General features: G+C 44.7%; 1 protein-coding gene across 11 annotated transcripts in view; it reads left to right on the top strand.

The window, feature by feature from the left end:
- The window catches only part of MCCC1 (methylcrotonyl-CoA carboxylase subunit 1), a 102,052-nt gene that overhangs the window by 69,586 nt on the left and 7,679 nt on the right, over nucleotides 1-24,787 (top strand). For 10 of the 11 annotated variants that reach the window (XM_019024419.4, XM_055381948.2, XM_055381949.2 and 7 more), the window contains 3 exons: nucleotides 4,649-4,698; nucleotides 7,912-8,049; nucleotides 10,227-10,334. In XM_019024419.4, the coding sequence (XP_018879964.3) occupies nucleotides 4,649-4,698; nucleotides 7,912-8,049; nucleotides 10,227-10,334 (296 nt within the window). Of the gene's footprint in view, nucleotides 1-4,648; nucleotides 4,699-6,218; nucleotides 6,359-7,911; nucleotides 8,050-10,226; nucleotides 10,335-24,787 lie in introns of those variants that run through there. The other variant, XR_010133017.1, reaches the window with a different exon arrangement.

The following is a 24,787-nucleotide window of genomic DNA, read 5'->3' as shown; positions in this document are numbered from 1 at the left end:
TGTGGCAGGGCACTGGCAGCGTAGTGAAGGAGAAGCATGAGCATGGAGCCACAGTGCAGGGAAAGCTGGGGGCATACATGGGGAATTTTTTGTGTGTGTATTGGTTTTTTGTGTTTTGTTTTGAGACGGAGTCTCTCATTCTGTTGCCCAGGCAGGAGTGCCGTGGTATGATCTCGGCTCACTGCAACCTCTGCCTCCCGGGTTCAAGCGATTCTCCTGCCTCAGCCTCCCAAGTAGCTGGGACTACAGGTGTGTGCCACCACGCCCAGCTAATTTTTGTGTTTTTAGTAGAGATGGGGTTTCACCATGTTGGCCAGGCTGGTCTCGAATTCCTGACCTCAGGCGATCCGCCCACCTCAGCCTCCCAAAGTACTGGGATTACAGGTGTGAGCCACCTCCCCGGGCCTAGAGAATGTTAATTGTCCCACTTTCCTATTTGGGTGGAGCATCATGCCGTCCATGGAGGAGAATGGTAGGAAATAAGACTGAGAGGGTGGGGCCTCCAATATCAGGCCAAGTATTTGGAATGGGGTCGGGACATCAGCTCTGACTATTGAGATGAGAAGCAGGAAGACCCCAGAGGACCTCCTCAGATTCAGCCAGGCCTGAGGCAGTGGGGCCCGAGGCAGGGTAGAGCAGTAGGAATGGAAGGAAGAGATGCATAGGACAGGGAAGAATTTGGCAGCTTTGTAGTAACTGTCCCTATTTATAAAATAAAAATTTTTAAAAAGGAAAAAAAAAATAAGATGCCAGAAGCATTTATGAGTCTAAAGCAGAAGCAACTTCTAGTGACCTCAGTGAGAATGACCAACTATTTTAAGTATTCAAGGCTTGCAAGCTATTCTTTGCTACTAGAGGCCATATTTCACAGAACCCAGCAGTGGAAACTGTTGCATGTGAAAAGCGAAGGAGTACGAGGCACGGATGTTGCATGTGGAAAACAAAGGAGGATGAGGCAAGGATGACAGGTTTCAAGCCTGGATGACAAGGAGCATAGGGATGCCAGTCAGGGAGCTCACAGGTCTGGAGAAGAAGGTAGAGGGAGAAGATGATTTGTTGGCCCTGCTGTGTTTGTCTTAAGTCACCAGTGGAGCATCCAGCTGGTAATGATGATAATCGGAGGTCACCTGGAGAAGGAATGTCGGGGCAGGAAACAGATTTGAGCTGGCAGCATCAAAATGATCATTGAAGTATCAGAAGCAGACAAATTGATTTTGACCTATATATTCTACCCCACAAAACTTTAGGTTTTCATCTCCTCGGATAATGAACCATTTCCATACTCATGTAATCTAGGCATACTCTGGAGTTATTACAGGTTTGGTTCCAGACCACTACAATAAAGTGAGTCAAAGTTTTTGGTTTCCTCATGCATATAAAAGTTATGTTTATATTATACTTTATTGTGTGCCAATAACATTATGTCTAAATAAAAACAATGCGTATACCTTAATTAAGAAATGCTTTATGGCTAAAAAAAAAAAAATGCTAATGATTATCTAAGCCTCCAGTGAGATGTAATCTTGTTGCTGGCAAAGGGTCTTGCCTCAATGTTGATGGCTGTGATTGATTTATAGTGGCAATTGCTGAAGATTGGGGTGACTGTAGCAGTTTTCATAAAATAAGACACCAAAGAGGTTTGCTGCATCCGCTGACTCTTCCTTTCAGGAAAGATTTCTCTGCAGCATGCAGTGCTGTTGAGATGCAGCAATTCAGTCACATCTTCAGGCTCCACTTCTAGTCCTAGCTCCCTTACTGTTTCTACCACATCTGCAGTTACTTCCTCTGCTAAAGTTTTGAACCCCTAAAAGTCATCCATCAGTCATTAACGTCTTCTAAACTCTTGTTAATGTTGATAATTCGACCTCCTTCCATGAATCACAAATGTTCTTAATGGCATGTAGAAGGTTTTCAATTTACTTTGCCTAGATCCATCAGAAGACTCACAGTGTATGGCAGCTATTGCCTTACAAAATATATTTCTTAATAAGACTTGAAAGTTGAAATTACTCCTTAATCCATGGGCTGCAGAAAGGATGTTGTGTTAGCAGGCATGAAAACATTAATCTCCTTGTATGTCTCCATCAGAGCCCTTGGGTGGTGACTATGTGCATTGTCACTGAGTGATAATATTTTGAAAGGAATCTTTTTATCTGAGCACTATTGAGTAGGTCTCAACAGTGGGCTTAAAATATTCAGTAAACCATGATGTAAACAGAAGTGCTGTCATCCAGGCTTTGTTCCATTTATAGGGCACAGGTAGATTTAGCATGATTCTTAAAGGCCCTAGGATTTTCAGAATGGTAAATGAGCATTTAATTCAACTTAAAGTCACTGGCTGCATTAACCCCTAGAAAGAGAGTCAGCCTGTCCTTTGAAGCTTCGAAACCAGGTATTGACTTCTCCACTCCAGCTATGAAAGTCCTAGATGACATCTTCCTCCAATAGAAGACTGTTTTGTCTCCATTAAAAGTCTGTTGTTTTTTGTAGCCACATTTATCAATTATCTTAGCTAGATCTCCTGGATAATTTGCCGCAGCTCCTCCGTCAGCATTTTCTGCTTTATCTTGAACCTCATGAACCAGTCTCTGCTAGCTTCAAATATTTTTTCTGCAGCTTCCTCAATTCTCTTGGCCTTAATTGAATTGAAGAGAGTTAGGGCCTTGCTCTGGATTGACTTTGGCTTAAGGGAATGTTGTGGCTGGTTTGATCTTCTATCCAGACCACTAAAACTTTCTCCATATCAGCAACAAGGCTGTTTCACAGTATTTATTATTATCATTATTATTATTTTAGAGATGGGGTCTTGCTTTGTTTCCTAGGGTGGTCTCAAACTCCCAGGCTCAAGCAGTCCTGCTTTGGCCTCCCAAAGCACTGGGATTACAGGCATGAGTCACTGCTCCCAGCCCAGCTATTTCACCTTTTTATCATTCATGTGTTTACTGGAGTAGCACTTTTAACTTCCTTCAAGAACTTTTCCTTTGCATTCACAACTTGGTGGTTTGGCATCAGAAGCCTAACTTTTGGCTTATCTCAGCTTTTGACATTCCTTCCTCACTAAACTTAATCATTTCTAGCTTTTGATTTAAAGTTACATGGGAGACATGTAACTCTTCATTTGACCACTTACAGGCCATTGTAGGGTTATTAATTAGTCTAATTTCAATATTATATTGCCTCAGGGAATAGGGAGACCCATAGAGAGGGAGAATGACAGGGGAATGGCTGGTCAGTGGAGCAGTAAGAACACACACAATATTGATTGAGGAAGTTCTCTATCTTACACGGGCGCAGATTGAGGCACCGTAAAACAATTATAGTAGTAATATCAGAGATCGCAGATGACCATCACAGATATAATAATTTAAAAGTTTTAGATATTGTAAGAATTACAAAAATGTGACATAGAGACACGAAGTGAGCACATGCTGTTGGAAAATTATGCTTGACATGGTGTTGCCACAAACTCAATATGTAAAAAACATAGTATCTGCAGAGTGTGCAATAAAGTGAGATGTGCATGTAACATGAATAATTTATTAGGTGTATATAGTCTTACCATTTCTACAGCATTTTCATATTTGTTTAATAATTGTTACATTTTTATACCCATTTAATGGCTCAGAAAATCAAGGCTCGGAGATTTAGTGAGTCAAGATGACAGAGGTGATCAGGTGGCAGATTCCATTCTCTACCAAAAACTTCTCTTTGCCAATTCATTGCATTTTTTTTTTTTTTTTCTTGAGATGGAGCCTCACTCTGTCACCCAGGCTGGAGTGCAGTGGTGTGATCTCAGCTCACTGCAACCTCCACCTCGCAGGTTCAAGCTATTCTCCTGCCTCAGCCCCCTGAGTAGCTGGGATTACAGGTGCGTGCCACCATGCCTGGCTCATTTTTGTATTTTTAGTAGAGACCAGGTTTCGCCATGTTGGTCAGGCTGGTCTCAAACTCCTGACTTCGTGATTCCCGTTCCTCTGCCTCCCAAAGTGCTGGGATTACAGGCATGAGCCGCCGCACCTGGCCTGCATTTTAAAAATTATAATACTGCAGCCTTTTTGTTGAGGGAAAAATATGTAAAACATTCGACAACTTTAAAATATCTAAAACTCAAGGCTGGATGTGGTGACTCGTGTCTGTAATTCTAGCACTTTGGGAGGCCCAGGCAGATGGATCACTTGAGTCTAGGAGTTCAAGACCAGCCTGGGCAATACGGTGAAACCTCATCTCTACAAAAAATCAAAAAATTAGCCGGGCATGGTGGCACGCCTGTAGTCCCAGCTACTTGGGAGGCTAAGGTGAGGGGATCACCTGACCCCAGGAGGTTAAGGCTGCAGTGAGCTGTGATTGCACCACTGCAGTCCAGCCAGGGTGACAGAGTGATACCCTGTCTTAAAAAATAAATCAAAATAAAAATAAAACCCCTGAAATTCCATTTTAAAAAAGAAAAGTTTGAAATTCATCTTTATTGGTACTAGCTTGACAGATGCTTTTCTAACAAAATACTTTATTTCCAAGAAGTTCAAAGATGTTGATTTTCCTTTGAATAGTTGGCTGTCTTTAGGTTGAGAGTGAGATTCTTTATATCTCGGTTATTAAATAAATGAATGTTTTCTAATTTTTCTTCATTTTTTTCCCTTTTTCCATAAAGATGTAGCCATAGCTGTAATGTATAACCATGATGGGTCTTACAGCATGCAGGTAAGCCTTACTGATTTTGTTGTACAGTGCAGAGCTGAATCTGACCGCTTTTATACTGAATAGGGTCTTTCACTCTCTGGTTTCCCTTAAGCCTTTGACTATTATGACTGTAGTTAAGAGAATATCTTATGCTTTTATTTCAGACCCAATTTGGGGAAATTACCCCCTATACAGTTTCTAACTGATTGTTTACTCAGTTGGGCTGTGATTCCTTTAAGAATAAAAACTTGGCAAAAAGTAAAAGCTCGAATCAGACATTCACAAGCCCCTAAAGCATGTGCATGTATTTACATCAAAAGCAGCAGTTTTCAAATTTTTTGTCTCAGGAACTGTACACTCTTTAAAATACCCACCAGAGCACTTTTTTGTGTGTTAATTATATCTCTTGATATTTACCATTTAGACAATTTAACTGAGAAAATTTAATTTCTAATTTTTTAATTGTGGTGAAATACACATAATGTAGAATTTACCATTTTAACCATTTGCATTCATTGCATTCAAGTTGATATGTAACCACCACAACCATCCATCTCCAGAACTTCTTTCTTCTTGTGAAACTAAAATTCCATACTCACTGATTAAACAGTTAACACTCCGTTCCTTCTTCCCCCATCCCCTGAGAACCACGATTCTACTCTCTGTCTCTATGAATTTGACTACTCTAGGTACCTGATATAAGCGGAATAATGTAATATTTGTCCTTTTGTAATTGGCTTATTTCACTTGGCACAGTGTCTTCAAGGTTCTTCCATGGTGTAGCATATGTGAGAATTTCCTTTTTTTTTTTTTTTTAAGGCTGAAAAATACTCTGTTGTATGTATATACCACATATTCTTTATCCATTCAGCCATTAATGAACATTCGGGTTGTTTCTAGCTTTTGGCTATTGTGAATAATGCTGCTATGAACAGGGGTGTACAAATACTTCTTTAAGACCTTGTTTTTTGTCCTTTGGATATATATCCAGCAGTGGAATTGCTAGATCATATAGTGATTCTGATTCTTTGAAAAACCGCCATACTGTTTTCCATTGCAGCTGTAGCAGTTTACAGTCTCATCAACAGTGCACAATGGCTCCGATCTCTTCACATCCTTGCCACTACTTATTATTTTCTGGGTTTTTTTTGTTTTGTTTTATAATAGCAATACAAATGAGTGTGAGGTAGTAGTATCTCACTGTGACTTTGACTTGCATTTCCATAATGACTAATGATGTTGAGCATCTTTTCATTTACTTATTGGCCATTTGTATATCTTGTTAGAAAAATCTCTATTCGAGTCCTCTGCCAATTTCTTAATCTAATTGTTTTGTTGTTGTTGTTGAGTTGTAGGATAAATTGAAAAAATTGTAAAACCTAATCACAAGTACACATTCCATTAGCCATCAGAGTGATAACATTATCACACGTTCAGTAGCCTCTGGAAAATTCCACTGTGTACTTATGAGAGAATGAGGGTATAAAAAACAAATAATATCTTAATCTTTTTTTCTTTTTTTTTTTTTTTTTTTTGAGAAGGAGTTATGCTCTTGTCATCCAGGCTGGAGTGCAATGGCATGATCTCGGCTCACCACAACCCCCACCTCCCAGGTTCAAGCGATTCTCCTGCCTCAGCCTCCCAAGTAACTGGGATTACAGGCATGCACCACCATGCCCGGGTAATTTTGTGTTTTCAGTAAAGACAGGGTTTCACCGTGTTGGTCAGGCTGGCCTCTAACTCCCGACCCCAGGTGATCCGCCCACCTTGGCCTCCCAAAGTGCTGGGATTATAAGTGTGAGCCACCACGCCTGGCCTTCTTAGTCTTATTATGACTTTGTGGATGCCCTAAAAGGGTATTAGGGACCCCAAGGAACACATAGGTCATATTTTGAGAGCCTCTAGTGTAAAGTTCATGGTAATCCTCAATTAGAAGAAGACCGTTACATTGGCAAAATGGAATGCTTAAATGGTTTAAAAAAAAGTGGGAATTCAATCAAATTCCTATAGTAAGGTACAACTTCAGGGAATAGAATAAATCATTTTTAATATGAGCTAAGAGATGTCAAATCCTGCAGAACAGATTTATCAGTGATATGTATTAGACCTCCCAACACTTTGAGACACATTGATTTTCTTTCTGTGAGATTCAGAAAAACCATAGAAAGTCTGCCTACTTGGGTATGAGGGTTATAATTCATATTAATGCCTCTGGTTTGAGATTATTTCTTGTCCCTGTTAGCTGGTAAAGTAGATTGCCAATTTGTTCTAATCTGCTCATGGAACTACATTCACAATTTTAAAATGTGTTTTCGTGAATCTTTAAACAAAACTGTTTTCAATCTAACCTTTATGTCCTAAGAATTCCACAAACATTCAAATGGCTGTTTTAGTAGGTTACAGAGCATAGTAAAATGTCATATTTAACTTAGGATAGATGAGAACCAATGTGTAAATATTGCAGTGTGACCTATTTCACCTTAGTCTACGTAATATATTTGAAAAGAATAGCCATGTGACTTCTACACTAGCATGGTGGGAATTGAAATGAAGACTAGAGAGAGAAGATGTAAATGGATTTTTTACCTCAGGGAAATTTTAAAACAGAAAGGTTCCATGTCCTTTTATCAGCTTCCTTGAAACGTTGTGAACTTTGTTCTTTGGCATATGGTCTCTGAGAGTGAGAAAATTATGGCCAATCTCCAGCTAATTTCTGTTCTTAAATCATAACTGAAACCCATGAATTGGGCCTACGTGTTGATAAGATAAAAGAATATCCTCTAATTATGTGATTCTGGCATTTTTTTGGTGACTGACTTTGGCACAGGAAAACTAAATTTGACTTCAAATACTCAGAAATAAGTTTATATTACAAACATGTAATATATGCAAATGAATTTTAATAATTTTGCATAACTTGGTTTGTATTTTTGTTTCATATTTTTAATGCTATCTTTATATGTTTACGTGAACCTTTATCTGTAGCATTATGGTGCTACGGATAAGTTATATAACTTTTTTTCCCCTTTTAATTATCTTCCTGTCATTTCTATGTAAAGTATCGTGGTTAGGAATAGGGGATAAGTTCCATGACTTTTTAAAAAATATATGTTATATATGTTTAAGACATATTTTATGTTTTAAAACTACCAATAGTGAAGAATTGATTCTGATCTTATTAATTCTGTAGTGTTGTTCATTTAGTTTAAAAATCTTATTTTTCATTTTTTTCAGATTGAAGATAAAACTTTCCAAGTCCTTGGTAATCTTTACAGCGAGGGAGAGTGCACTTACCTGAAATGTTCTGTTAATGGAGTTGCTAGTAAAGCAAAGCTGATTATCCTGGAAAACACTATTTACCTATTTTCCAAGGTAATGTCTCTTCTTTATAATATCCCTCTTGGGGCATGGGAGAAAACTGTTTGACCAGAGACATTTCACTGAAAGAGATTAGTAAGATCCAGCTTCCTTTGACCACTGCTGTGACCCTTTTCCTTCAGTTTCCCCCACCATTCTGTGTTTCTTTGCCAAATTCCTGCCCTCTGTAGTTTCCCATTCACTTCTCTCGTTCACACAGATGCTCATTGATAGACACATACCCATTTTCTTCCTGAATTCTGAAACAAATCCTTCCATTTTCTTTATCAGAGCGTATCTCCCTGCTCAGTGGGTGGTGGTATCTCAGGGCTTTGATGTCTGAACACTTTTCCCCACCCACCATCCCCCTGACAACTGGAATCCTGGTGATTTTGGAGGAGGTGACCACTGAGAGAGGAGTCTGTGGACCAGTTGTTCCTTGTGGGGAAGGTGGACAGTAGGAAGGTGGATGGCATTACTGGTGGTCTCTTGAGAGTCAAAGGATAGCCGAGGCAGGCTTTGCATGGTTTTGGTTAGAAGCCTGCTGCCCAGTGAGTCCTTAACCTTCTGCCTGGGCAGAAAGAGGATAATGCATTATCATATATGCTGTGGCCTCACAGTGCTTTGTGATGAGATTCCTTTAGTAGTCTAGTAATTAAACTACTATATATGGAGTTGAGGATGATCCCACTTTGCCAGGCATTCCTTTCCATAGCCAATTACGCTACAGTAATATGATAGAGGCCGTATAATGGAATGGTGAAGAACACAAGTTCTAAAATGTGAAGCTGCTTTGGTTCAAATCCTGCCTTGCCACTTAACAGCCATGTGACCTTGGCCGTTAAACTCTCTTGGCTTTAGTTCTCCTATCTATAAACAGTAATAATAACAGCAGTAACAGTAATAATAATAGGTGCAGTGGCTTGTGCCTGTAGTCCCAACACTTTGGGAGGCCAAGGCAGGCAGATTGCTTGAGACCAGGAGTTTGAGACCAGTCTGGGTAACATAACCCCATCTCTACAAAAAACTTTAAACATTAGCCAGGCATGGTGATGTGTGCCTGTAATCCTAGCTACCCAGGAGGCTAATGCAGGAGGATTAATAGGCTCAGGAGTTCAAGGTTGCTGTGAGCTATGATTGTGCCACTGCACTCCAGCCTGGGTGGCAGAGTGAGACCCTGCCTCTAAAAAATAATAATAATGACAGTACCTTCCTCATAGAGTTGTGATGACTCACGACATGATGTGTGTGTGTTAAAGACAGTTCCTAGCATACTGAGCATCTGAGAGTGGGGATGCTACTGAAAATGGCTTCCAGACAGTGGCTACTTGTTGTCTACAGTGAATGCTTTATTCTTATTTTATTTTTTGAGATGGAGTCTTGCTCTGTTGTCCAGGTTGGAGTGCAGTGGTGCCATCTTGGCTCACTGCAAGCTCTGCCTCCCTTGTTCACTCCATTCTCCTGCCTCAGCCTCCCGAGTAGCTGGGACTGCAGGCGCCTGCCACCATGCCCAGCTAATTTTTTGTATTTTTTAGTAGAGATGGGGTTTCACCATGTTAGCCAGGATGGTTTCGATCCCCTGACCTCGTGATCTGCCCACCTTGGCCTCCTAAAGTGCTGGGATTACAGGCGTGAGCCACAGCGCCCAGCCTAAATCTTTTAATATACTGTGAGGCATGTATACCGTTACGCCTTTACAATGGGAAACCAAGGCTGAGAGAGGTTTAATAATTTGCTCAAGGTCATAAAGCTAGATTAGAACCCTGGTATTAATGGTGACTAATTTATTTTTTTTTTTTGAGTCAGAGTCTCACTCTGTCACCCAGGCTGGAGTGCAGTGGCGCAGTCTTAGCTCACTGCAGCCTCTACCTGCCAGGCTCAAGTGAGCCTCCTGCCTCAGTTCCCAAGTAGCTGGGACTATAGGCGCGTACCACTACACTGGGCTGATTTTTGTATTTTTTGTAGAGATGAGGTTTCGCTATGTTGCCCAGGCTGGTCTTGAACTCCTGGGCTCAAGCCATCTGCCTACCTCAGCCTCCCAAAGTGCTGGGTTTACAAGCGTGAGCCACTGGGCCTGGCCATGATGACTAATATTTAACAAATTGCTGGGAAACAATTATTACCTCAGGTATATTAGTAAAAATATAGTGATAGGATGTTGATTCCGTTTTCAGTTTGTTTTCTGCTTCTAGGAAGGAAGTATTGAGATTGGCATTCCAGTCCCCAAATACTTATCTTCTGTGAGCTCACAAGAAACTCAGGGCGGCCCCTTAGCTCCTATGACTGGAACCATTGAAAAGGTAATCACATAACATCTGTAGAATGATGTTCAGTAAGTTTTAATACGTGGCTTTGTTAAACTTTGTCATTTATGTCCTTTTCCCTTTCTAAACCTTGCTCATTGGAAAGCATCCACTTCACAAAAACAAGAGGATCTATTACAGATTCAAATTGTTTATTACAGTCCTCATTGAAAATACCCATTTACCTAATTTATGAAAAAGACTGCTGTTTTTGAAGGCAGGCATTTGCATCAAACTACAAATAATATAAATTGTCTTTTTATGATTAAAACTGAGCATTCATTAAGCATTATTCAAAAAAGCTGGTTTTGAATGTTAAATTTAATAGCAGCAAATTTTTCATGAAATAATGACATTTTCTTTAGTGTACATAGTTGCATCTGTGTTAATGCAAAAGGCTGGTTTCGGTGAAGAACAATACGGTTTGGTGTTGAATGCAGTACATAATTCACAGTTGCAGTCCATACTGTCTGAGTCAGTTCAGGCTGCTAGAACAGAATACCATAGACTGGGTGGCTTTTAAACAATAGAAATTTATTTCTCACGATTCTAGAGGCTGGGAAATCCATCAAATCACCAGCAGGTTAAGTGTCTGGTGAGAGTCTACTTACTGATTTCATAAACAGCCATTTTTTCTCTGTGTCCTCACGTGGTGGAAGGGACAAGGGACCTCTCTTCAGGCCTCTTTCATAAGGGCACTAATCTCATTCATGAGGCCAGATCCCTCATGACCTAATTACCTGCTAAAGGCCCCACCTCCAAATACCATCATCCTGGAGGTCAGGATTTCAACAAATGAATTCTGGAGGGATATAGACATTTAGACCCTAGCACATACTGATATAACATCAAATGGTGATAGATCAGTATCCGTAGTCTCCTTTTATATACTTGAATACAGTAGAGTCTCCTCAAATACACTTAAGTCATAAAAACTCAACTGTATATGCTTGGAACAAAAAAAGAAGAAGAAGAAAATAACTACTTAAATAGTGTGGGTGATTTCAGCCACTATTCTCCTTTGGAAATATTTACCCCAAGTGGGTACGAGCTAGGAGACCTGGATCTGCCTTTAGCTCATTTGATTTCAGTTCCCACAGGCCTCTCATAGTGCAGGCATCTCTGCACAACTCTGTTAGTCTTCCACTTAGTAACCATGTTAACCAAAACGAAAGTGAGACCATATAGGATCTATGAGTCCATTTATAGGTATACAAAAGAAAATAGAAATCTCTTTCTGGGGTTGCTAATAACTTTGATTCTGTTGCATGAAGATTGTCTTCACATTTACTACACAGGGCTCTGAAGACTTCAAACACACTTACTATACTTGGCCCTAGACAACCCCAAAACAAGAAAACCAGTCAAGACCCTCATCCCTCTTCCCTCTCTGGGGAAGACATTTAAGTATATTAGTCCTTCCCTACTGGCAATGTGTCTTGTTTCTACATTCTTGAAAAAAATGAAAGGATTTCAAAATACATGGAGTATATTCATGTGATTCAAGCAAAACTAAGTGGTTTTGGGGGTGGGGACAGGGGACTAAGCAGTGGTACCCATGGACGACAGTGCCAGCAATGCCAGATGGACCTGTAGGGCTCTCATTTGACCAGTGCATTTGGGCTGTAGGCCTCTGATTTCACCAGTGCATTTGGGCTGTAGGCCTCTGATTTGACCAGTGCATTTGACCTGAAGGCCTCTGATTTGACCAGTGCATTTGGGCTGTAGGCCTCTGATTTGACCAGTGCATTTGACCTGTAGGCCTCTGATTTGACCAGTACATTTGGGCTGTAGGCCTCTGATTTGACCAGTACATTTGACCTGTAGGCCTCTGCTTTGACCAGTACATTTGGTCTGTAGGCCTCTGATTTGACGAGTGCATTTGGGCTGTAGGCCTCTGATTTGACCAGTGCATTTGGGCTGTAGGCCTCTGATTTGACCAGTGCATTTGGGCTGTAGGCCTCTGATTTGACCAGTACATTTGGGCTGTAGGCCTCTGATTTGACCAGTGCATTTGGGCTTAGGCCTCTGATTTGACCAGTGCATTTGACCTGTAGGCCTCTGATTTGACCAGTGCATTTGGGCTGTAGGCCTCTGATTTGACCAGTACATTTGACCTGTAGGCCTCTGATTTGACCAGTACATTTGGGCTGTAGGCCTCTGATTTGACCAGTGCATTTGGGCTGTAGGCCTCTGATTTGACCAGTGCATTTGGGCTGTAGGCCTCTGATTTGACCAGTACATTTGGGCTGTAGGCCTCTGATTTGACCAGTGCATTTGGGCTGTAGGCCTCTGATTTGACCAGTACATTTGGGCTGTAGGCCTCTGATTTGACCAGTACATTTGGGCTGTAGGCCTCTGATTTGACCAGTACATTTGGGCTGTAGGCCTCTGATTTGACCAGTGCATTTTACCTGTAGGCCTCTGATTTGACCAGTACATTTGGTCTGTAGGCCTCTGATTTGACCAGTACATTTGGGCTGTAGGCCTCTGATTTGACCAGTACATTTGACCTGTAGGCCTCTGATTTGACCAGTACATTTGGTCTGTAGGCCTCTGATTTGACCAGTACATTTGGTCTGTAGGCCTCTGATTTGACCAGTACATTTGGGCTGTAGGCCTCTGATTTGACCAGTACATTTGGGCTGTAGGCCTCTGATTTGACCAGTACATTTGGGCTGTAGGCCTCTGATTTGACCAGTGCATTTGGGCTGTAGGCCTCTGATTTGACCAGTACATTTGGGCTGTAGGCCTCTGATTTGACCAGTGCATTTGGGCTTAGGCCTCTGATTTGACCAGTGCATTTGACCTGTAGGCCTCTGATTTGACCAGTGCATTTGGGCTGTAGGCCTCTGATTTGACCAGTACATTTGACCTGTAGGCCTCTGATTTGACCAGTACATTTGGGCTGTAGGCCTCTGATTTGACCAGTGCATTTGGGCTGTAGGCCTCTGATTTGACCAGTGCATTTGGGCTGTAGGCCTCTGATTTGACCAGTACATTTGGGCTGTAGGCCTCTGATTTGACCAGTGCATTTGGGCTGTAGGCCTCTGATTTGACCAGTGCATTTGGGCTGTAGGCCTCTGATTTGACCAGTGCATTTGGGCTGTAGGCCTCTGATTTGACCAGTACATTTGGGCTGTAGGCCTCTGATTTGACCAGTACATTTGACCTGTAGGCCTCTGATTTGACCAGTGCATTTGGGCTGTAGGCCTCTGATTTGACCAGTACATTTGGGCTGTAGGCCTCTGATTTGACCAGTGCATTTGGGCTGTAGGCCTCTGATTTGACCAGTGCATTTGGGCTGTAGGCCTCTGATTTGACCAGTACATTTGGGCTGTAGGCCTCTGATTTGACCAGTACATTTGGGCTGTAGGCCTCTGATTTGACCAGTACATTTGACCTGTAGGCCTCTGATTTGACCAGTGCATTTGGGCTGTAGGCCTCTGATTTGACCAGTGCATTTGGGCTGTAGGCCTCTGATTTGACCAGTACATTTGACCTGTAGGCCTCTGATTTGACCAGTACATTTGGGCTGTAGGCCTCTGATTTGACCAGTACATTTGGGCTGTAGGCCTCTGATTTGACCAGTGCATTTGGGCTGTAGGCCTCTGATTTGACCAGTACATTTGGGCTGTAGGCCTCTGATTTGACCAGTACATTTGGGCTGTAGGCCTCTGATTTGACCAGTACATTTGACCTGTAGGCCTCTGATTTGACCAGTACATTTGGGCTGTAGGCCTCTGATTTGACCAGTACATTTGACCTGTAGGCCTCTGATTTGACCAGTGCATTTGGGCTGTAGGCCTCTGATTTGACCAGTGCATTTGGGCTGTAGGCCTCTGATTTGACCAGTACATTTGACCTGTAGGCCTCTGATTTGACCAGTACATTTGGGCTGTAGGCCTCTGATTTGACCAGTACATTTCGGCTGTAGGCCTCTGATTTGACCAGTACATTTGGGCTGTAGGCCTCTGATTTGACCAGTGCATTTGGGCTGTAGGCCTCTGATTTGACCAGTACATTTGACCTGTAGGCCTCTGATTTGACCAGTACATTTGGGCTGTAGGCCTCTGATTTGACCAGTACATTTGGGCTGTAGGCCTCTGAGTTGACCAGTACATTTGACCTGTAGGCCTCTGATTTGACCAGTACATTTGGGCTGTAGGCCTCTGATTTGACCAGTGCATTTGACCTGTAGGCCTCTGATTTGACCAGTACATTTGGGCTGTAGGCCTCTGATTTGACCAGTACATTTGACCTGTAGGCCTCTGATTTGACCAGTACATTTGGGCTGTAGGCCTCTGATTTGACCAGTGCATTTGGGCTGTAGGCCTCTGATTTGACCAGTACATTTGACCTGTAGGCCTCTGATTTGACCAGTACATTTGGTCTGTAGGCCTCTGATTTGACGAGTGCATTTGGGCTGTAGGCCTCTGATTTGACCAGTACATTTGACCTGTAGGCCTCTGATTTGACCAGTGCATTCGGGCTGTAGGCCTCTGATTTGACCAGTGCATTTGACCTGTAGGCCTCTGATTTCACCAGTGCATTTGGGCTATAGGCCTCTGATTTGACCAGTACATTTGGGCTGTAGGCCTCTGATTTGACCAGTACATTTGGGCTGTAGGCCTCTGATTTGACCAGTGCATTTGGGCTGTAGGCCTCTGATTTGACCAGTGCATTTGGGCTTAGGCCTCTGATTTGACCAGTGCATTTGACCTGTAGGCCTCTGATTTGACCAGTGCATTTGGGCTGTAGGCCTCTGATTTGACCAGTACATTTGACCTGTAGGCCTCTGATTTGACCAGTACATTTGGGCTGTAGGCCTCTGATTTGACCAGTGCATTTGGGCTGTAGGCCTCTGATTTGACCAGTGCATTTGACCTGTAGGCCTCTGATTTGACCAGTGCATTTGGGCTGTAGGCCTCTGATTTGACCAGTGCATTTGGGCTGTAGGCCTCTGATTTGACCAGTGCATTTGACCTGTAGGCCTCTGATTTGACCAGTACATTTGACCTGTAGGCCTCTGATTTGACCAGTACATTTGGGCTGTAGGCCTCTGATTTGACCAGTGCATTTGGGCTGTAGGCCTCTGATTTGACCAGTACATTTGGGCTGTAGGCCTCTGATTTGACCAGTGCATTTGGGCTGTAGGCCTCTGATTTGACCAGTGCATTTGGGCTGTAGGCCTCTGATTTGACCAGTGCATTTGGGCTGTAGGCCTCTGATTTGACCAGTACATTTGGGCTGTAGGCCTCTGATTTGACCAGTACATTTGACCTGTAGGCCTCTGATTTGACCAGTGCATTTGGGCTGTAGGCCTCTGATTTGACCAGTACATTTGACCTGTAGGCCTCTGATTTGACCAGTGCATTTGGGCTGTAGGCCTCTGATTTGACCAGTGCATTTGGGCTGTAGGCCTCTGATTTGACCAGTACATTTGACCTGTAGGCCTCTGATTTGACCAGTACATTTGGGCTGTAGGCCTCTGATTTGACCAGTACATTTGACCTGTAGGCCTCTGATTTGACCAGTGCATTTGGGCTGTAGGCCTCTGATTTGACCAGTGCATTTGGGCTGTAGGCCTCTGATTTGACCAGTACATTTGACCTGTAGGCCTCTGATTTGACCAGTACATTTGGGCTGTAGGCCTCTGATTTGACCAGTACATTTGGGCTGTAGGCCTCTGATTTGACCAGTGCATTTGGGCTGTAGGCCTCTGATTTGACCAGTACATTTGGGCTGTAGGCCTCTGATTCGACCAGTACATTTGGGCTGTAGGCCTCTGATTTGACCAGTACATTTGGGCTGTAGGCCTCTGATTTGACCAGTACATTTGACCTGTAGGCCTCTGATTTGACCAGTACATTTGGGCTGTAGGCCTCTGATTTGACCAGTACATTTGACCTGTAGGCCTCTGATTTGACCAGTGCATTTGGGCTGTAGGCCTCTGATTTGACCAGTGCATTTGGGCTGTAGGCCTCTGATTTGACCAGTACATTTGACCTGTAGGCCTCTGATTTGACCAGTACATTTGGGCTGTAGGCCTCTGATTTGACCAGTACATTTCGGCTGTAGGCCTCTGATTTGACCAGTACATTTGGGCTGTAGGCCTCTGATTTGACCAGTGCATTTGGGCTGTAGGCCTCTGATTTGACCAGTACATTTGACCTGTAGGCCTCTGATTTGACCAGTACATTTGGGCTGTAGGCCTCTGATTTGACCAGTACATTTGGGCTGTAGGCCTCTGAGTTGACCAGTACATTTGACCTGTAGGCCTCTGATTTGACCAGTACATTTGGGCTGTAGGCCTCTGATTTGACCAGTGCATTTGACCTGTAGGCCTCTGATTTGACCAGTACATTTGGGCTGTAGGCCTCTGATTTGACCAGTACATTTGACCTGTAGGCCTCTGATTTGACCAGTACATTTGGGCTGTAGGCCTCTGATTTGACCAGTGCATTTGGGCTGTAGGCCTCTGATTTGACCAGTACATTTGACCTGTAGGCCTCTGATTTGACCAGTACATTTGGTCTGTAGGCCTCTGATTTGACGAGTGCATTTGGGCTGTAGGCCTCTGATTTGACCAGTACATTTGACCTGTAGGCCTCTGATTTGACCAGTGCATTTGGGCTGTAGGCCTCTGATTTGACCAGTGCATTTGACCTGTAGGCCTCTGATTTGACCAGTGCATTTGGGCTATAGGCCTCTGATTTGACCAGTACATTTGGGCTGTAGGCCTCTGATTTGACCAGTACATTTGGGCTGTAGGCCTCTGATTTGACCAGTGCATTTGGGCTGTAGGCCTCTGATTTGACCAGTGCATTTGGGCTTAGGCCTCTGATTTGACCAGTGCATTTGACCTGTAGGCCTCTGATTTGACCAGTGCATTTGGGCTGTAGGCCTCTGATTTGACCAGTACATTTGACCTGTAGGCCTCTGATTTGACCAGTACATTTGGGCTGTAGGCCTCTGATTTGACCAGTGCATTTGGTCTGTAGGCCTCTGATTTGACCAGTGCATTTGACCTGTAGGCCTCTGATTTGACCAGTGCATTTGGGCTGTAGGCCTCTGATTTGACCAGTGCATTTGGGCTGTAGGCCTCTGATTTGACCAGTGCATTTGACCTGTAGGCCTCTGATTTGACCAGTGCATTTGGGCTGTAGGCCTCTGATTTGACCAGTACATTTGGGCTGTAGGTCTCAGATTTGACCAGTGCATTTGGGCTGTAGGCCTCTGATTTGACCAGTGCATTTGGGCTGTAGGCCTCTGATTTGACCTGTGCATTTGACCTGTAGGCCTCTGATTTGACCAGTACATTTGGGCTGTAGGCCTCTGATTTGACCAGTACATTTGACCTGTAGGCCTCTGATTTGACCAGTACATTTGGTCTGTAGGCCTCTGATTTGACGAGTGCATTTGGGCTGTAGGCCTCTGATTTGACCAGTACATTTGGGCTGTAGGCCTCTGATTTGACCAGTACATTTGACCTGTAGGCCTCTGATTTGACCAGTACATTTGGTCTGTAGGCCTCTGATTTGACCAGTACATTTGGTCTGTAGGCCTCTGATTTGACCAGTACATTTGGGCTGTAGGCCTCTGATTTGACCAGTGCATTTGGGCTGTAGGCCTCTGATTTGACCAGTGCATTTGGGCTGTAGGCCTCTGATTTGACCAGTGCATTTGGGCTGTAGGCCTCTGATTTGACCAGTGCATTTGGGCTGTAGGCCTCTGATTTGACCAGTACATTTGGGCTGTAGGCCTCTGATTTGACCAGTACATTTGGTCTGTAGGCCTCTGATTTGACCAGTGCATTTGGGCTGTAGGCCTCTGATTTGACCAGTACATTTGGGCTGTAGGCCTCTGATTTGACCAGTGCATTTGGGCTTAGGCCTCTGATTTGACCAGTGCATTTGACCTGTAGGCCTCTGATTTGACCAGTGCATTTGGGCTGTAGGCCTCTGATTTGACCAGTACATTTGACCTGTAGGCCTCTGATTTGACCAGTACATTTGGGCTGTAGGCCTCTGATTTGACCAGTGCGTTTGGGCTGTAGGCCTCTGATTTGACCAGTGCGTTTGGGCTGTAGGCCTCTGATTTGACCAGTACATTTGGGCTGTAGGCCTCTGATTTGACCAGTGCATTTGGGCTGTAGGCCTCTGATTTGACCAGTGCATTTGGGCTGTAGGCCTCTGATTTGACCAGTACATTTGACCTGTAGGCCTCTGATTTGACCAGTGCATTTGGGCTGTAGGCCTCTGATTTCACCAGTACATTTGACCTGTAGGCCTCTGATTTGACCAGTGCATTTGGGCTGTAGGCCTCTGATTTGACCAGTGCATTTGGGCTGTAGGCCTCTGATTTGACCAGTACATTTGACCTGTAGGCCTCTGATTTGACCAGTACATTTGACCTGTAGGCCTCTGATTTGACCAGTACATTTGGGCTGTAGGCCTCTGATTTGACCAGTACATTTGACCTGTAGGCCTCTGATTTGACCAGTGCATTTGGGCTGTAGGCCTCTGATTTGACCAGTGCATTTGGGCTGTAGGCCTCTGATTTGACCAGTACATTTGACCTGTAGGCCTCTGATTTGACCAGTACATTTGGGCTGTAGGCCTCTGATTTGACCAGTACATTTCGGCTGTAGGCCTCTGATTTGACCAGTACATTTGGGCTGTAGGCCTCTGATTTGACCAGTGCATTTGGGCTGTAGGCCTCTGATTTGACCAGTACATTTGACCTGTAGGCCTCTGATTTGACCAGTACATTTGGGCTGTAGGCCTCTGATTTGACCAGTACATTTGGGCTGTAGGCCTCTGAGTTGACCAGTACATTTGACCTGTAGGCCTCTGATTTGACCAGTACATTTGGGCTGTAGGCCTCTGATTTGACCAGTGCATTTGACCTGTAGGCCTCTGATTTGACCAGTACATTTGGGCTGTAGGCCTCTGATTTGACCAGTACATTTGACCTGTAGGCCTCTGATTTGACCAGTACATTTGGGCTGTAGGCCTCTGATTTGACCAGTGCATTTGGGCTGTAGGCCTCTGATTTGACCAGTACATTTGACCTGTAGGCCTCTGATTTGACCAGTACATTTGGTCTGTAGGCCTCTGATTTGACGAGTGCATTTGGGCTGTAGGCCTCTGATTTGACCAGTACATTTGACCTGTAGGCCTCTGATTTGACCAGTGCATTCGGGCTGTAGGCCTCTGATTTGACCAGTGCATTTGACCTGTAGGCCTCTGATTTGACCAGTGCATTTGGGCTATAGGCCTCTGATTTGACCAGTACATTTGGGCTGTAGGCCTCTGATTTGACCAGTACATTTGGGCTGTAGGCCTCTGATTTGACCAGTGCATTTGGGCTGTAGGCCTCTGATTTGACCAGTGCATTTGGGCTTAGGCCTCTGATTTGACCAGTGCATTTGACCTGTAGGCCTCTGATTTGACCAGTGCATTTGGGCTGTAGGCCTCTGATTTGACCAGTACATTTGACCTGTAGGCCTCTGATTTGACCAGTACATTTGGGCTGTAGGCCTCTGATTTGACCAGTGCATTTGGGCTGTAGGCCTCTGATTTGACCAGTGCATTTGACCTGTAGGCCTCTGATTTGACCAGTGCATTTGGGCTGTAGGCCTCTGATTTGACCAGTGCATTTGGGCTGTAGGCCTCTGATTTGACCAGTGCATTTGACCTGTAGGCCTCTGATTTGACCAGTACATTTGACCTGTAGGCCTCTGATTTGACCAGTACATTTGGGCTGTAGGCCTCTGATTTGACCAGTGCATTTGGGCTGTAGGCCTCTGATTTGACCAGTACATTTGGGCTGTAGGCCTCTGATTTGACCAGTGCATTTGGGCTGTAGGCCTCTGATTTGACCAGTGCATTTGGGCTGTAGGCCTCTGATTTGACCAGTGCATTTGGGCTGTAGGCCTCTGATTTGACCAGTACATTTGGGCTGTAGGCCTCTGATTTGACCAGTACATTTGACCTGTAGGCCTCTGATTTGACCAGTGCATTTGGGCTGTAGGCCTCTGATTTGACCAGTACATTTGACCTGTAGGCCTCTGATTTGACCAGTGCATTTGGGCTGTAGGCCTCTGATTTGACCAGTGCATTTGGGCTGTAGGCCTCTGATTTGACCAGTACATTTGACCTGTAGGCCTCTGATTTGACCAGTACATTTGGGCTGTAGGCCTCTGATTTGACCAGTATATTTGACCTGTAGGCCTCTGATTTGACCAGTGCATTTGGGCTGTAGGCCTCTGATTTGACCAGTGCATTTGGGCTGTAGGCCTCTGATTTGACCAGTACATTTGACCTGTAGGCCTCTGATTTGACCAGTACATTTGGGCTGTAGGCCTCTGATTTGACCAGTACATTTGGGCTGTAGGCCTCTGATTTGACCAGTGCATTTGGGCTGTAGGCCTCTGATTTGACCAGTACATTTGGGCTGTAGGCCTCTGATTTGACCAGTACATTTGGGCTGTAGGCCTCTGATTTGACCAGTACATTTGACCTGTAGGCCTCTGATTTGACCAGTACATTTGGGCTGTAGGCCTCTGATTTGACCAGTACATTTGACCTGTAGGCCTCTGATTTGACCAGTGCATTTGGGCTGTAGGCCTCTGATTTGACCAGTGCATTTGGGCTGTAGGCCTCTGATTTGACCAGTACATTTGACCTGTAGGCCTCTGATTTGACCAGTACATTTGGGCTGTAGGCCTCTGATTTGACCAGTACATTTCGGCTGTAGGCCTCTGATTTGACCAGTACATTTGGGCTGTAGGCCTCTGATTTGACCAGTGCATTTGGGCTGTAGGCCTCTGATTTGACCAGTACATTTGACCTGTAGGCCTCTGATTTGACCAGTACATTTGGGCTGTAGGCCTCTGATTTGACCAGTACATTTGGGCTGTAGGCCTCTGAGTTGACCAGTACATTTGACCTGTAGGCCTCTGATTTGACCAGTACATTTGGGCTGTAGGCCTCTGATTTGACCAGTGCATTTGACCTGTAGGCCTCTGATTTGACCAGTACATTTGGGCTGTAGGCCTCTGATTTGACCAGTACATTTGACCTGTAGGCCTCTGATTTGACCAGTACATTTGGGCTGTAGGCCTCTGATTTGACCAGTGCATTTGGGCTGTAGGCCTCTGATTTGACCAGTACATTTGACCTGTAGGCCTCTGATTTGACCAGTACATTTGGTCTGTAGGCCTCTGATTTGACGAGTGCATTTGGGCTGTAGGCCTCTGATTTGACCAGTACATTTGACCTGTAGGCCTCTGATTTGACCAGTGCATTTGGGCTGTAGGCCTCTGATTTGACCAGTGCATTTGACCTGTAGGCCTCTGATTTGACCAGTGCATTTGGGCTATAGGCCTCTGATTTGACCAGTACATTTGGGCTGTAGGCCTCTGATTTGACCAGTACATTTGGGCTGTAGGCCTCTGATTTGACCAGTGCATTTGGGCTGTAGGCCTCTGATTTGACCAGTGCATTTGGGCTTAGGCCTCTGATTTGACCAGTGCATTTGACCTGTAGGCCTCTGATTTGACCAGTGCATTTGGGCTGTAGGCCTCTGATTTGACCAGTACATTTGACCTGTAGGCCTCTGATTTGACCAGTACATTTGGGCTGTAGGCCTCTGATTTGACCAGTGCATTTGGTCTGTAGGCCTCTGATTTGACCAGTGCATTTGACCTGTAGGCCTCTGATTTGACCAGTGCATTTGGGCTGTAGGCCTCTGATTTGACCAGTGCATTTGGGCTGTAGGCCTCTGATTTGACCAGTGCATTTGACCTGTAGGCCTCTGATTTGACCAGTGCATTTGGGCTGTAGGCCTCTGATTTGACCAGTACATTTGGGCTGTAGGTCTCAGATTTGACCAGTGCATTTGGGCTGTAGGCCTCTGATTTGACCAGTGCATTTGGGCTGTAGGCCTCTGATTTGACCTGTGCATTTGACCTGTAGGCCTCTGATTTGACCAGTACATTTGGGCTGTAGGCCTCTGATTTGACCAGTACATTTGACCTGTAGGCCTCTGATTTGACCAGTACATTTGGTCTGTAGGCCTCTGATTTGACGAGTGCATTTGGGCTGTAGGCCTCTGATTTGACCAGTACATTTGGGCTGTAGGCCTCTGATTTGACCAGTACATTTGACCTGTAGGCCTCTGATTTGACCAGTACATTTGGTCTGTAGGCCTCTGATTTGACCAGTACATTTGGTCTGTAGGCCTCTGATTTGACCAGTACATTTGGGCTGTAGGCCTCTGATTTGACCAGTGCATTTGGGCTGTAGGCCTCTGATTTGACCAGTGCATTTGGGCTGTAGGCCTCTGATTTGACCAGTGCATTTGGGCTGTAGGCCTCTGATTTGACCAGTGCATTTGGGCTGTAGGCCTCTGATTTGACCAGTGCATTTGGGCTGTAGGCCTCTGATTTGACCAGTACATTTGGGCTGTAGGCCTCTGATTTGACCAGTGCATTTGGGCTGTAGGCCTCTGATTTGACCAGTACATTTGGGCTGTAGGCCTCTGATTTGACCAGTGCATTTGGGCTTAGGCCTCTGATTTGACCAGTGCATTTGACCTGTAGGCCTCTGATTTGACCAGTGCATTTGGGCTGTAGGCCTCTGATTTGACCAGTACATTTGACCTGTAGGCCTCTGATTTGACCAGTACATTTGGGCTGTAGGCCTCTGATTTGACCAGTGCGTTTGGGCTGTAGGCCTCTGATTTGACCAGTGCGTTTGGGCTGTAGGCCTCTGATTTGACCAGTACATTTGGGCTGTAGGCCTCTGATTTGACCAGTGCATTTGGGCTGTAGGCCTCTGATTTGACCAGTGCATTTGGGCTGTAGGCCTCTGATTTGACCAGTACATTTGACCTGTAGGCCTCTGATTTGACCAGTGCATTTGGGCTGTAGGCCTCTGATTTCACCAGTACATTTGACCTGTAGGCCTCTGATTTGACCAGTGCATTTGGGCTGTAGGCCTCTGATTTGACCAGTGCATTTGGGCTGTAGGCCTCTGATTTGACCAGTACATTTGACCTGTAGGCCTCTGATTTGACCAGTACATTTGGGCTGTAGGCCTCTGATTTGACCAGTACATTTGGGCTGTAGGCCTCTGATTTGACCAGTGCATTTGGGCTGTAGGCCTCTGATTTGACCAGTGCATTTGGGCTGTAGGCCTCTGATTTGACCAGTACATTTGGGCTGTAGGCCTCTGATTTGACCAGTACATTTGGGCTGTAGGCCTCTGATTTGACCAGTACATTTGACCTGTAGGCCTCTGATTTGACCAGTACATTTGGGCTGTAGGCCTCTGATTTGACCAGTACATTTGACCTGTAGGCCTCTGATTTGACCAGTGCATTTGAGCTGTAGGCCTCTGATTTGACCAGTGCATTTGGGCTGTAGGCCTCTGATTTGACCAGTACATTTGACCTGTAGGCCTCTGATTTGACCAGTACATTTGGGCTGTAGGCCTCTGATTTGACCAGTACATTTCGGCTGTAGGCCTCTGATTTGACCAGTACATTTGGGCTGTAGGCCTCTGATTTGACCAGTGCATTTGGGCTGTAGGCCTCTGATTTGACCAGTACATTTGACCTGTAGGCCTCTGATTTGACCAGTACATTTGGGCTGTAGGCCTCTGATTTGACCAGTACATTTGGGCTGTAGGCCTCTGAGTTGAGCAGTACATTTGACCTGTAGGCCTCTGATTTGACCAGTACATTTGGGCTGTAGGCCTCTGATTTGACCAGTGCATTTGACCTGTAGGCCTCTGATTTGACCAGTACATTTGGGCTGTAGGCCTCTGATTTGACCAGTACATTTGACCTGTAGGCCTCTGATTTGACCAGTACATTTGGGCTGTAGGCCTCTGATTTGACCAGTGCATTTGGGCTGTAGGCCTCTGATTTGACCAGTACATTTGACCTGTAGGCCTCTGATTTGACCAGTACATTTGGTCTGTAGGCCTCTGATTTGACGAGTGCATTTGGGCTGTAGGCCTCTGATTTGACCAGTGCATTTGGGCTGTAGGCCTCTGATTTGACCAGTGCATTTGACCTGTAGGCCTCTGATTTGACCAGTGCATTTGGGCTATAGGCCTCTGATTTGACCAGTACATTTGGGCTGTAGGCCTCTGATTTGACGAGTACATTTGGGCTGTAGGCCTCTGATTTGACCAGTGCATTTGGGCTGTAGGCCTCTGATTTGACCAGTGCATTTGGGCTTAGGCCTCTGATTTGACCAGTGCATTTGACCTGTAGACCTCTGATTTGACCAGTGCATTTGGGCTGTAGGCCTCTGATTTGACCAGTACATTTGACCTGTAGGCCTCTGATTTGACCAGTACATTTGGGCTGTAGGCCTCTGATTTGACCAGTGCATTTGGGCTGTAGGCCTCTGATTTGACCAGTACATTTGG

Source organism: Gorilla gorilla, chromosome 2, assembly GCF_029281585.2.
Source record: "Gorilla gorilla gorilla isolate KB3781 chromosome 2, NHGRI_mGorGor1-v2.1_pri, whole genome shotgun sequence".
NCBI lineage: Eukaryota > Metazoa > Chordata > Mammalia > Primates > Hominidae > Gorilla > Gorilla gorilla.
Note: the sequence above shows the minus strand (reverse complement) of the source record. Positions and strands in the feature narration are given on the sequence as shown.